This window comes from Mya arenaria, chromosome 14, assembly GCF_026914265.1.
Source record: "Mya arenaria isolate MELC-2E11 chromosome 14, ASM2691426v1".
Lineage (NCBI taxonomy): Eukaryota > Metazoa > Mollusca > Bivalvia > Myida > Myidae > Mya > Mya arenaria.
Window position 1 is genome coordinate 41,978,150 of NC_069135.1, and position 14,793 is coordinate 41,992,942.

A 14,793-nucleotide genomic window follows, 5' to 3' on the forward strand; every position below is an offset into this window, starting at 1 on the left:
AGATGAACCCTATTGATTTTGAGGTCAGTGGGTCAAAGGTCAAGGTCAGTGTGACCTTAACATGAAAAACGGTTTCCGATCAATAACTTGAGAACGCTTTGACCCAGGGACCTCATACTAGGTAGGCTTATTGGTCATGACCAGCAGATGAACCCTATTGATTTTGAGGTCAGTGGGTCAAAGGTCAAGGTCAGTGTGACCTTTACATGAAAAACGGTTTCCGATCAATAACTTGAGAACGCTTTGACCCAGGAACCTCATACTTGGTAGGTGTATTGGTCATGACCAGCAGATGAACCCTATTGATTTTGAGGTCAAAGGTCAAGGTCAGTGTGACCTTAACATGAAAAACGGTTTCCGATCAATAACTTGAGAACGCTTTGACCCAGGGACCTCATACTAGGTAGGCTTATTGGTCATGACCAGCAGATGAACCCTATTGATTTTGAGGTCAGTGGGTCAAAGGTCAAGGTCAGTGTGACTGTAAGCTGAAAAAAGGTTTTCTGATTGTCCATATTTTATTTTCTTATATAGTAGACAGTAGAAATTTATATGTCACTAAATGCATGAGTTGAAGTATCAGTTTTCAGTGAACATCTAGTTTAATTATGCCCCCCTTCGAAGCAGAGGGGTTATATAATTGCTTTGCACATGTCGGTCGGTCTGTTGGAAGACCAAAGCTTGTCCGAGTGATAACTCAACAATTCCCGGACCTATGGTCATCAAACTTGACATGAAGATTAGGTATGACCAGTAGATGACCTGCCTCATATGCATCCAATGACAAATCAGCTGTCATTTCAGTCCATGCATATTTCATTCAATTGTCCAAATATTTCTGGCAACTTGTTTAGCTTCTTATGCTAAATAGGATTGATTTTATTTCACTGGTTGTTTCAGTAAGGCAATGACAAGAGTAAAAGGCAGATTATTAATGAACCCAATTTTGCAAAAATTGCAGTCATTTTTTTTTCTTTGTCTTTATTTTTTTATCATTTTTATATTGTTTGCAGTTGTTTTTATGCTGCTGTGTAGTGATGTGAATTTTGGGCTTGCTGTTGTGGTAGTCTTGATACAAATTGAGTATATTTTGGTAATAAAATGCAGCTTTGTGGAGATAATTTTGTCATAGAAAATACAAACACGCTATTTTCACAGAAATCGGGAGTTATGAAGAAAGTGCGATGGAACTTTTCGGTACAGGAAGGAGCATCATGAATGTTATTATTGTACATACATGTTTAACTGTATATTGGCTGGAATAGGGGCTTACCTTATAGGGATATGTCTGTTGAAATTTTTCTAGGGTTCTGGTGTTAAGAAATCGATGTTTGGTATCTCTAACCGTGCTTATATCTGATATGTTTAAAGTTTGTCACAGCATAATCCTTTGAGAACTTGCAGGCTACAGTAATCACAGCAAAGTTTTCAAAAATTAGAATTTAGATAAATTAGGCTTGTCCAATGTACAGTTAAAAGGGAATATCATCTAAACCAAAAGTGCATTTTGCTGTTTATAAGAATAAACCAAACAGTGTAAATAATATATAAACTATAATAATGGATGTTAGTAAGGAATAAAGCATGCCATACATTGCTTTTTCAAATGTGCATCATTATGGCCTGATTGTTCAGAACTTTGTCAAAGTTAACAACATTTTTAACGTCATCATTGTCAACTTTCAATTCGATAATCTGCTCCAGCAATTTAATGAATACACTTGTGATCTGCTGTATTAAATATGTGTGGGCATTGTTTAAAAGTTAACAAGATGGCGTTTATCATGTTTTTAATGTGAATCAAATTCTGAACAATCTGACCAATAGGAATCAATTATTTATATGTTGCTTTACATGTATGGTTTCATGCAATCTTTATTTTGTTATGTCGTGCATTGCTGTGTGTATTTTCCCAGGAGGCCACATTACTGGAGGATGTTTCAGGTCAACAAGATTCAAACACAATTACTGTAACAAATACTGTCGACATCGTTCCTGAATCTACTACTCCAGAAGTAGGAAGTACCTCCCAACAAGATAAACTTGCTGACACTGGTGAGGTTAACAACCTTGTGATCAATGAGTTCAATGAAACTATTGACTTCAGTCACCAAGGGTCAAGCAGTGCGGGTTTTGAAGCTCATGGGTCAAGGTCAAGTAGCGTTGCTATGGAAACACAGAAATATGTGGCAGTGATTGAAGAGAATACAGAAAATGATCAGAAACTGTCTCTGTCTCAAGAGTTGACATCCAGAATCAAGGAAGCTAGCAGGAAGTCTGCTGATAATGACTTAGATACTACTTATTCTGAGAGTGAAGTTGAAGCAATTGAAGTAGAAGAAATTGCAGAGTTAGAAGGAACAGATGATGCTGTTGATCAACAGTTGAAAACTGCCAGTGAGATTGAAGTGGATGAGGATAATTACTTTGACGAAATTGAAGAATTAATTGAAGAAGAGATAGAATATATGGAACAAGATGAGAAATCTGATGCTGTTGATGAAGAAGAAAGTGATGAAGAAGAAGAAAGGGTGATAAGTATCAAAGATGAAATAGAGAAAAGTTTAAGTGAAGAAAAAGGACAAAGATCATCTGATATCAAAGTCATTGATCGACTACATGCTCCAAAGGTCATGTTGGAGTATGAACCAAGCACCACTGAAGCTGAAAGTGGATTATCTGATTCAGACACATTGGAAACTGAATCGTTACAAGAAGAATTTGTCAACATGGTGAAAGCCAAGAAGAAGAAAAGAGGAAACCAGAAGAAAAGCAATAACGGTTTGAATCAATCAATAAAAATGGAGGATGAAGAGGAAGAAAGAGTTTTGGATGAGTCACCTAGCACGGCATCTCGTATAATGGCTGCCAGTCAGGATGATTTCCGACGTGGAAGTACGGAACCGACAACACCACAGGACACGCTGGGCGATGGGGAATCCCTGGTAGAAGAAGGGGAGGAGGTGATTGTGTGTGAAAGTGTGACACCTGTCTACATCACGAGTGTGATAATTGACCATCCTGTTAAAAGTGTGACACTCAACCACCCCTGTCACAAGTTTGATTCTTTACTTCATTATATTTTACCACTTAACAAGTGTGTTGCCTGGCCTGGCCTTTTACTGTTATATTGACACTTGATATCATTCTCCGTGTGAAACCTAACTTCCCTATCATTTAAAAGTGTGACACCCCTGATTGCTTCACATTTTGTTTCATTCTGGATCACAATATGTTCAATAGTGTTGAGGGAGATGTTAAGACGGCTTATCCTGTTAAATGAATCATAGATATACAACTTTTAAAAATCATTTGAATTATTTCATGATGGTAATTTCTGATGATGAACTGTTAATGATTGGGAAATCCGAAGGTCTAGAATATTTTGAATGCTTTAATACTAGTTTGTTTAAGAAATATTATATAGTGCCTGAGCTCTCCCATGTATTTAACAACATTTACCGTCCATTGAATGTGTTCATTTGCATCGTTAAAGTGTGACACCCAACTTCATAGCTTTATCACCGTTGTAACTCATGACCTCCTAGCCAACTTAAGGAATGAATGCATACTGATATTTGACAATTGCATGGCACATGATGTTCCTTGTCTTGAAGGAGTAATATGTTTCATTTTTTTATGAAAGTCTCTTTAATACAGCTTTTAATAACATAATAAATACAGCTATGAAAAATATTACCACTCTTGTATGAGATATATGAGACCATAGAAATAAAATTACGATATATAATAAACTGCATCTGAGATTGACATGTGTACAACACACACTATTGTGTTCATACAGTAAGACACTAGAAACAAATGTGAATCTTTATATAATAATATCTGACATCATAAAAAGCATTATACATGGATGATAAAGATCAGTATTATTAAAAAGAGTACATAGTACCTTAAAATGAATATAAATGGCTTTGGAAACAGTTTCAACAGGGTCTTAGCCCTGTAACCCTGATTTAGACCTGAATTATTCATGTTAAAAAAGAAAAAAAAATAGAATTAGGATTTTCTGTCTTTTATCATCTCTGATAATATTTCACTATTTTCTAAGTATAAAAACTGATGTCTTTGATCTTTAAGATTGATAGTATGTTATATTAAAGTACTGATTTAATACATTCAAAGTTCATGACAAGTTTGATCCTTGGCTACTACTGTATATTAAAGGAAAGCCATTTTATTTACAAGAACATTTTTAACTGTCTATCTGTTTTATCTGTATGTTTAATATATGCTTCTTAAGAGTGTCTGCTTTACTGTTTGATAGACTAAGCCATGAATTACTACGTGTGTTTATGTTATTTTGAATATTTTTTGCCGTGTTATAACAATAAACATTATATACATATTGCAACTTGAAATGGTTATTATATGTGTTCACTTTTGAAATCAGGCAGTATGTTTCAATTCTGTTTGAATGGTTTAAATTTGTGAGGTGGTCAAGTTGAATTGCTTTGAATTGATTAAAGGCAACCAAATTTATATTACAAAATATGACGAAATACACCTGGGGAAAGGAAATGTATAAAGTTTTACAAAAATACAAAAATCAAATTACACCCATATAACAAGTTCAAAAATTTCTAGCTAAGAAATATGTCTATTTTAAGATGTATTTGGTACTAATGCATATATACTGGCTTATGTACAGTATTCCATTCTAAAAATAGAACTAAGCATTTTATATGGGATTTAACTATTTAAAATAGTTCCATTTTTTGTCTCTTTTTTTGCAATTTTCTCACTTCAGCACTGATTTCGTTTTTCAGATCTACAGTGCAAGATTTCACTATTTATTTTTATCAAGAAGCATTTGCGCTTGGTTGCCTTTAAACAATTGCATCCAAAATTTCAAATCTATCCACTGGCAAAAACGAAAAATATTTCAAAAAAGGCCTTCCGAAATTTAAACCATTTACAGTATTAAGTGTTTCTGAATTATTTTTGTATCAAAAGTACAATAATTATTGTCTTGCAGGAATGAAATTATAACCTTAGCAATACTTGTATTATTATATTCACAGAGCATGGTTGTATATTATATGTAATATACACAAAATTAATGGTGTTCAAGTAATCATGTTTTTCGAAATATTTTCAAAGCTTAGTTCAAAGGCTTAAAAACTAAAATATTACTAATTTATGAATCTGTTTGTCACTATATCATTGTCTAGTTTTTATATATTTTGATCAAAAGAATAGCATTTTATAATGTTGAAAGTTTATTCTGGCAATTCTGGTGGTGAACAGAATGTGTGAGATTTTTTTGATAATTTCTTGTAAACAAAAACGGATGGTGCGTTATATACTAGCAAGCCTCACTCACATTTTAAACTGTGGCCTGGACATGTTTCAGACAAGTCAGTGGGACTCCCAAGAGGAAGGGTTCACTCCACGCACACCTAAAGGCGGACTTCAGTCTTTACCCGTGAGTAGTTGTGATCTTAAGATATTCTAACCCTTAGATGGTCAAAGTTTTATGCAAGGTAATCTCATTATAAAGTATTTTGTATCAAGAAATGACAAGCCAGTGGAATTCTTCAGAGGAAGGGTACAACTCCACCCCCACCTGCATGGGGATTTTAGTCTTGACCCATGAGCAGGTGTGATTCGTTAAAGAAGTATAGTTCTCAAAGCATGATTTGGTGTTTTAATGTGTTCCACTGTGTTTTATGTTCTTCAGAGCTCCATTTCAATAAAATATCTATGTTGTAAACTGTATGCTACTTATGAGTGCTCCGGTTGGGCCGTTGGGCAGAATCTATGCCATTTATGTCCTTACCATATTTTATTAAAACGCAGTTTACGCTCAAAACAAAGCTATGCCAAGAAAGTTGCGATCTGGGGCCTTAAAATCTGTATTGAATTGGTGCCGAGGTCTTCAGGAGGAGGTCATGCCAAGTTGATTCTATATTTAGTGTCATTAAGTCTCTTGGGTGTTTATTTCATTGGCAATTTTTAATTTCTTTGCCATTAATTTTTTTTCGGGAAGGTATGTAGGGATTTCGTAAGTTAATTTTTATGATTCCAATAACTGTGGTGACAATTAAATAATTAAGCATTTTCTCACTTAAAAACATCTCTATGTTGTCTGGGTCAATGTTAAATTATAAAAGCTTTATTTTAACAGTTAACAATCATCCATTTTGCCAGTTTGAAAGAATTACAGAAAAGAAATATGCAAAAGGAAGGAAAGTTAATGGTAAGAAAAGATTTTTCTGGTGGCAATGAAAATAAAGAAAATAACCTAAGGAGTAATAAATTAAGGTGGTGCGGGAAACTGGAATAATTTTTGTCATTGTCATACATACATGTTTTATTCCATGTTTAAAAGTTCTTTTAATATTCTTTCTTTGTTCTATATCAGGCTGAAGATGAAGTTGACCACATACGTGAGGGAGTGACATCCTTCTCCACAAGGGGCCCACCACTCCCCTCCCCTCAGCCTCCCTCTGGCTCCCCTCCACCCGCCTCGCAGGAAACCCAAACCACTAGTGGGTCAACATCGGAGAAAAAGACAGTGGTTGCCCAGGAGATTGTGGCAAAGGCTAAACAGCAGGAGGAATCAGAAGATTCTGACTGGGATTCTGAGGTAATTTCTGATTCTGAGGTAATGGCTGATTCTGATTCTGAGGTAATGGCTGATTAGGATTTTGAGGATAATGGCTAATTTCAATTCTGAGGCAATGGCTGATTGTGATTCTGAGATAACAGCTAAATGTGATTCAGAGGTAACAGCTCATAGCGATTCTAAGGTAATTGCTGATTGTGATTCTGAGACAACAGCTAAATGTGATTCAGAGGTAATGGCTGATTGTGAATCTGAGATAATGGCTAATAATGATTCTGAGGAAATGGCTAATAGTGAATATGAGCTAATGGCTTGTAGGGATTCTGAGGTAAAGTCTGATTGCGATTCTCACAGAGGTAAAGGCTTATTGTAATTCTGATGTGTTGGCTAATTGCGATTCTGAGGTAATGGCTGATTGTGATTCTGAGAAAATGGCTTATAGCAATTCCCAGGTAAAGGCTGATTGCGATAAAGAAGTAGATATGATCTTTTTTCGCTTTATCTCTTTGTTTGCAGAAGTAAATGTGATAAAAGGTTGCCAGAATTCACAAAATAAGGCAGTCAACATAGATGGAAATGCTGGAAAAAACAACACTAAATTGATACATTTTACATACTTGATTTTAGGCTGATGTTCAGACAGATGATGAAGAGGTTCAAGTTGTAGAAGAGGATAACCAGTCACCTCCAGTGATGGGTGCACCCATTAGCTCGCCTGTAGTTAAAGCCTTTGACTCCCCTGTGGTGGGGATGGAGTCACTGGATAACACCCCCCGAACACCCCGGGATGGGGGGACCACTAGTAATGTTACAGATGATGAGTCGATTAGTGAATGGGAGATTGAGAGACAGAAGGTAGGTGAACTAATGGTGTTAGGCTGAAAATATAACTAATATTTGTTTGTGACCTGACTTCTGGCAACAAACCGAAGAGATATTTTATGCCACAATTTTTTTAAGAATATTTTCTTACTTGAAAGGTAACAAAAACATTAAAAAGGTCATTTTGATTTACTTGGTTCAGAATATATTACTTAGGTCCAGCTACTGCAAACTATTTTTGTCAGAAGAATGAACTAATTTTGTAAAACTATAAAAGTTTGATCCTGGCAAGAAAGAAACTATGAAAACAATGTGTTTTGTCAATTACATTCATTTTCATGTATATTTTTTTTCTTTAAAAAAAGCTGAAATTAATGGATTTAGCTTCCTACACTATACACATGGATGGAAATATATCTTAACTGTAGGAGAGGGAAGATGCCAAAAGAGCAGAAGAGGAGGCCCTTTACTTGGCTACCATTGAGGAAGAAGAGGCTCGACAGAGGGCTTGGGAGGATGAGGAGAGAAGGAGACAAAGGCAAATGGAGGAGGAGGCCCAGGCTGAACTGGAGGTAAGAGTTATAGCCCCTAGTGTTGAAGAGGCCCGACAGAGGGCCTGGGGGGATAAGATAAGGAGAGGAGACAAAGGCAAATGGAGGAGGAGGCCCTGGCTGAACTTGAGGCAAGAGTTATAGCCCTTAGAGAAGAGGCCCGACAGAGGGCCTGTGAGGATAAGGAGAGGAGACAGAGGGAACTTGGGAAGGAGGCCAAGGCTGAGCTGGAGGTAAGAGTTATAGCCCTTTGATTCAAAGGGAACTGTAGGAGGTGGCCAAGGCTGAACATGAGGTAAGATTTATAGCCCTTAGTGTTGAAGAGGCCGGACAGAGGGCCCAGCAGGATAAAGAGAAGAGACAGAGTGAACTTGGGGAGGCCCAGAACATGAGATATCATTTACCATTAAATGAACCATTTTCGTTTTATTAAGTTATTTTACATTATACAAAAAATATGAGTATTTAAACAAAAAATACTGTCCTTTGTTTGCCCTTCTCTTGCTAAATTTGAGGAGTTATACACCATCATAAGAATTACCTCCCTTTGGCTTTTAGCTTCCATTAGCACTGAGAATTTATTTCCCTTATCAGAACTTTATAATAGATTGTGATTTAAAAAATCATTGATCATAAAAAAAAAAATTGAAACTTAAAATCTATTTTGGAACCTAAGACATATACTGGAATTAAACAGCACTTAATAGTATATTTTACTTTATTTACAGCGAGAGAAATCACAGGAATATTCTGAAGAGAGCGACTTCAGTGAAGGTGACAATGCGTTACCTGATGATGAGCAACAGCCACAAGAATCTGACCAATCACAGCAGGCCTCTCTACCCTCACAGCGATCAGATAACTCTGGGCCACACAGTATTACCTCCCCTCGAGCAGTAAGTTCTCTCCCCTGATTTTGATAATTTTTGGTGAATTGAAAAACAGTTATGGATCCTGTTTATTCCAAAATGTAAAGATCAGTCACTTTTTGAGAAATTTGATTGCCAGTTTTTTTAGAAGGATAATTTAATATCATTGTCAGGATTTGAAAAAAGGAACAATACACAAATTTTTAGAAAAGAAAGAGAAGTTTGCATTATAGTATTGATCTCCATCATGGACTTGCTTTCTAGCAACACCATGTCTTTTGAACAGGAAACATAAATCTTTTCTGAGATTTTACCATCCAAAATGTAACATTTAAAATTTTAACTTTTCCACAATTAATATGTTGTGTTTATTATTATTGGATCAATGTCATTTATTTCATTGATTCAATAATGTGTAAACTTACTAGTGGCACTGTTGATGGTTGAGGGATATGGTTGAGGGATATGGTTGAGGGATATGGTTGAGGAATGATTCATAGTCTTGTTTGATAGAATAAATGTATTAGATTAGCAAAATTATAACAGCCAGGCTAGAAGTTTGATTTTTTTTAAAAGAAACAGAACACACAAAAAGTTGATTACAGAAAACGTGACACTTTTCTGTATCTTGAGCAAACGGTGTTTTTTCTGGTGATTTTAGCTGGTAAAATGGGTAGAATGTTGCCTAAATAACTGTGGGATGTGTTTTAGACTCTGCTGTGGTTATAGTTAAAAAATTTAATAAAAAATTGCATGACTTCTTTATTGATTTTTTTCCTTGAGTTTGAAAATGGAACCAAAGTTTGTCCCTCATTTGGTGTGAATTGTAATTAAAAACTATCAACATTGATGGTAATTTTTTATAAAAAATACTGAGGGACATGCTTTGTAGTTCATTTTGTTCTTTTCTTGAATAATAATGTTGCAATCTCCATAGCTTGATCATAACTATCTTAAACTGACAAACTTTGAAATTGTTCTGAATGTTGAAAAGTATTTTTCTCACGTATGGGGCCTAGAATCAAGCCCTAGTTGGTCCCAATTCTTGAAGTTTCATAATTTAGTCGTTTATACTGGCTCCAATTTCTTGAAAAATCTTAAGTGGGACAAGCTTAAGACTTTTATTTCATTTAACCAATTTACTTACATTATAAAACATGATTTTACTAAACAAAAATTGTTATCTAAGATAATTTCCCCTAAAAAAACACAGAACAAAATGAGAATATTACGCAAATTACAATCGAAACCCATTGGCTTGATATCTCAGGGACCGGCAAAAATATTTCAAGCCTTGCGAGTATCAAGCCAAGTGGAAAGGCTTACAAAGAGTACAATAAAATCAAACGTGAGCATTCCGTTTTGAGCCAACATGAGCTAAGTGATATTAAGCCAACGTGTTTCCACTGTGAACCATAACAAAAATAGTGTGCTAAGCTTGATCCTGTTGTAACAGACATACCTTTGTTTGCAAAATTTGGGCCAGGCCACAGTTTCTTGAAAATACTTAAGTTATTTCTAAAGATCAAGCTGTAGAGATACTAATCCACCCAAACCCTGTGTTTATTGACCGACTGACTGTTCTGTTAACATTAACCTGGTGCAATGTCCTGTTTTTATAGCGGGAGCTTAAAAAACCTCCCCCCAAGTTGGTAGTCACCAAGTTTATAGCTGGGCCAAATGCCCCGCTCTCACCGCACTCCGGTAGAACACCAGTACAGGTAGGTCAAGGTCACAGTTCAAGGTCACATTTAGAATTCAAGGTCGTACATGCACAGCGTTATCATAGCAGCTTTTGTGAAAGCTTAATGTATTTTCAGCATCATAATAGCCTAACTTTAGTGTCACATTTAAGGTCAAGGTCATACATGCTCAGCATTGTAAGAGCAGAATTTCTTTAAAGCTAGATGAACTGCTAAGCTTGTCTTTATCATTATGTATTTATATCTTTATGTCACATATATTTATCAGTATCACAGTTCAATGTCACTTCTAAGGGTCAAGGCCTATTATGTTCTGCATTGATAGAGATTTTATAAACAATAACAACTGAATGCACTGTAATTTGCCATACTTGTCAAAAAGAAGCTTGATGACATGAGTCACATATTTAATGTCAAGGTCATAATATACATAAACACAGCAGTGTAATAGCAGATCTGTCTAAATTCACAATGTAGTGTTGCTTTTAAGCTAGCACATTTAATGGTCAAGGCCATTTATGATCAAATATTATATAGCAGCTGTTTTTTATTAGCATTATTGTGAATGAGGTTGTAATTGATAGCCAAAAGTGAAAAGGTCAAGGTCATATTTAAGAGGGAATGTAATAGAAGTGTCAAACCTGCTTGTGCTATTATCTTCTGTACCCCCCATATATTTTCATTACTTTCACATACAGTGCTTTAAATGTAGAGCTATTAATTTTGCACTTATTGTCATAGTCATACAATAATGTCTAGCATCACAGCAGCTACTTGTTAGAAAGCTAATTGCCATGCCTTCATGTAGTTGTAGCAAGCTAATTCTCTAGCTCCAGATTGAAAATATATATGTGATGTAAATTGCACAAATGGTTTAAATGGATGGGTAATAAAATAATACCTTATAATGCTTTTTACAAACAGATTTTACATTGTGTGTATATCCATTTTTGTTTTGCACGTGAAGCACTGCAGACACAGGGATTATCCTGAGGCAGGGCCTCCATGTCATTGTTGGCATCCGTGTCAAGAGTGTCACTCTTTCATTTCCATAACATCAAGAACTTTTAATGACTTAGTATAGAGTCATCAAACTTGGTATAGAGTCATCAAACTTGGTATAGAGTCATCAAACTTGGTACAGAGTCATCAAACTTGGTACAGAGTCATCAAACTTGGTATAGAGTCATCAAACTTGGTACAGAGTCATCAAACTTGGTATAGAGTCATCAAACTTGGTATTAGTATAGAGTCATCAAACTTGGTATAGAGTCATCAAACTTGGTATAAGTATAGAGTCATCAAACTTAGTATAGAGTCATCAAACTTGGTATAGGGTCATCAAACTTGGTATTAGTATAGAGTCACCAAACTTGGTATAGAGTCATCAAACTTGACATAGAGTCATCAAACTTGGTATAAGTATAGAGTCATCAAACTTGATACTAGTATAGAGTCATCAAACTTGGTATAGAGTCATCAAACTTATTATAGAGTCATCAAACTTGGTATAGAGTCATCAAACTTGGTATTAGCATAGAGTCACCAAACTTGGTATAGAGTCATCAAACTTGGCATAGAGTCATCAAACTTGGTATAAGTATAGAGTCATCAAACTTGGTATAAGTATAGAGTCATCAAACTTGGTATAGAGTCATCAAACTTGGTATTTACATTGGTCATGGTCATATTAAATTATGGGAGATTTTGTTTTGATCAATCACTTTTGAGTAAAGTGGTGTAGAGTTTTCAAACTTGGTATGCACGCTGGTTACGGTCATTAGATTGCCCTTATAATAAAGAGTGCTCTTGTTGAGGGACACATAAGATTTGCGAAACTCTAGTTGTTCAGAAGATTAACAATGTATTAGATAACATATTTGGATTCGCTATTGTTAACCATATTAACTTGATTCTATTTCTTCAATTTTTGCTAAAAATATTAATTATATCCACCAATCATTATGGAAAAGATTACTTTGATGTACTTCGTTAAACTGAATAAATATGTTTTCACTTAAGAAATATGGAAATACCATTTTTGTTGCTTTGTGAAGAAATAATGAGATTTTGGCTCTAACTAGCTGATAACAGTGCTGATATGATATAAGCTTCTTATTTTTATTGTAAAACGTCATTTCAATGCACTTTTGTGATTAAATTTTGTGTTTCAACTTGAACTAACACAAGATGTGAATTTGTATAATTTTAAGTTTGCAAAAGTATCGAGTACAGTTGGTTTAAGTTGGGATTTTACACTTACTTCCTTAAAAGAAAATAATTTTACATGCTTAATTGACTTCAGTATGTTAAATCATGATTAACAACATACATGTTCAGGGTGAAAACTAAAACATACAAATACCTTGTTAATGCTAGAACATGCAATTCTTATGTAAAATTACAGCAATTTAAGGATTACAATATTCAGTGAATAATTTTCATGATTCAATTCACAGTTGGGCGAAATAGAAAATGAGAGCCCGGCTCCCGGTGGAATGATGTCTCCTGGGATAGAAGAGAGCCCGCTGGAACCTGAACATAAACCTGGACTCTATATGGCCCCACCCATGGGCCATGCCCAGCAGAATAAGGTAGTGTTACACGCTTGTAATTTTGATATGAAGCCAATGATGGTTGGTGTTTTATACTGTTCACCTTGCAATTTTGACCCAAGCTCAAGATGTAAGCAACTGGCATTATTCTCAGATAATTCATTTTAGCAAAATATTAGGCTAAATTTATGAAACAAATCATTAATAGCTTGCTAAGTTATTATAATTGGTTTTGAAAAAATCTCTTGAATTATGGAACAGTTTTGAATCGATACTTTAGGCTTGTTTTTGCTTCTTTAAATAGCCAAAGAACAGAGATGAAATTAAATTTTGAACATTTCTGATTCATGTGTATATGTCCAAAAAGGTCTTTGTCATTAAAAAATCTCATGAATTTCCTTCATTTTGCCTACTTATGGAAAAACATTTAGTTTTACTTATCCACCTCTCAGGGTATGTATGAAGACTCTGATGATGAAGTTGATGACATCAGCGAAGAAGAGATTAAGGAAACCCCTGCGGATGTAGAATTCCCAGAGAATGGGAAAAACCCCTCACAACAAGCACCCGCTTACCAGGAATTCCAGATGGATTCCCAACAGAGGAATTTCCACACAGATGTCGCACAGAGAGGGGGATTCCCCATGAGAGAAACTTCAGGTAAACTGCTGTAATTGAAAATGCAAAGATTTATTTGAAAAGCAATTTTAGGCAACAATGAAAAAGAGTGGTGTAGGCTCATATAAAGTTTCAACCTTTTCTGATGATTTTTATTACATATATATATATTTTGAAAACTATCTTTAACTAAAAAATGTCGTAACAACTAAACAAAATCAGTTATACTTGACATCAGTTGAATTGATTTTTAACCAGTTAAAGTGTATGAATCAGTTGAAATGATCTGATTGAATTTGACATTTAACATGTTTTAAAAAGTTGTGTTCAACCTCCAGATATATAAATTAGTTGTGTTTAACCTTCAGATATGGAAGAAGAGGAAGAAGAAGAAGAGATTGACGATGTATTGGAAGCAACTGTACTGCCTGCACAAGAAACTGTGCTGAAAGCGGAGTCAATTAAGCCTCAATCTACTGCCCCTATTTATGCCAGCAAAACAAGGTTGGTAGGAATTTTGGTTTGTTGTTGGTAGATGTTGTGTAAATGGTTGGTAGAACTTTGTTTTTCAGATGATTCAGTACTTCTTGCCTGAGAAAATGTGATGAAAGGGGAGACAACTATGCCTAAGATTATTTTCACTGGTTTATTCCAGCAAGCCTAGGTTTGAAAATTTGGGTTTATGGTTGGTAGATTTGGTTGGTATTAATGTGCTGAAAGTCACTGCACTGCCAACACAAGAAATATGGTGAAATAAGTCTCAGTTTATTCTGCCCCTGTTCAAGCCAGCGAAATGAGGATGGTAGAATTTAGGCTTGTGATTGGTAGAATTTTAGGTTTGTGAATTGAAGATTTTGTTTCAATGGTTGGTAGAATTTGATGTATTAAAGCTTCTGCATGGCCTGGTGAAAGTCTCTGTGTACTGCCTCTGTTTATGCCATCAAACCCAGTTCGTAACAATTGATCTATTAGAGGCATACGTAGCTACTAAATAAGGCCTAAAAAAAATAAATGTCTGTTTCGGGTTACCCGACCCTACCTATAAATATGCGCTGACCCTAACTATTTTTTTCCGTTTCTGAG

At 35.2% G+C, this 14,793-nt stretch overlaps 1 protein-coding gene across 20 annotated transcripts in view; it reads left to right on the forward strand.

The window, feature by feature from the left end:
- The window catches only part of LOC128216943 (ankyrin repeat domain-containing protein 26-like), a 95,969-nt gene that overhangs the window by 41,025 nt on the left and 40,151 nt on the right, over positions 1-14,793 (forward strand). For 2 of the 20 annotated variants that reach the window (XM_052923689.1, XM_052923690.1), the window contains exon 1: positions 14,081-14,214. The exons of the other annotated variants lie outside the window; for them this stretch is intronic. In XM_052923689.1, coding sequence (XP_052779649.1) covers positions 14,081-14,214 — 134 coding nt within the window. Of the gene's footprint in view, positions 1-14,080; positions 14,215-14,793 lie in introns of those variants that run through there. 20 annotated transcript variants of the gene reach the window in all.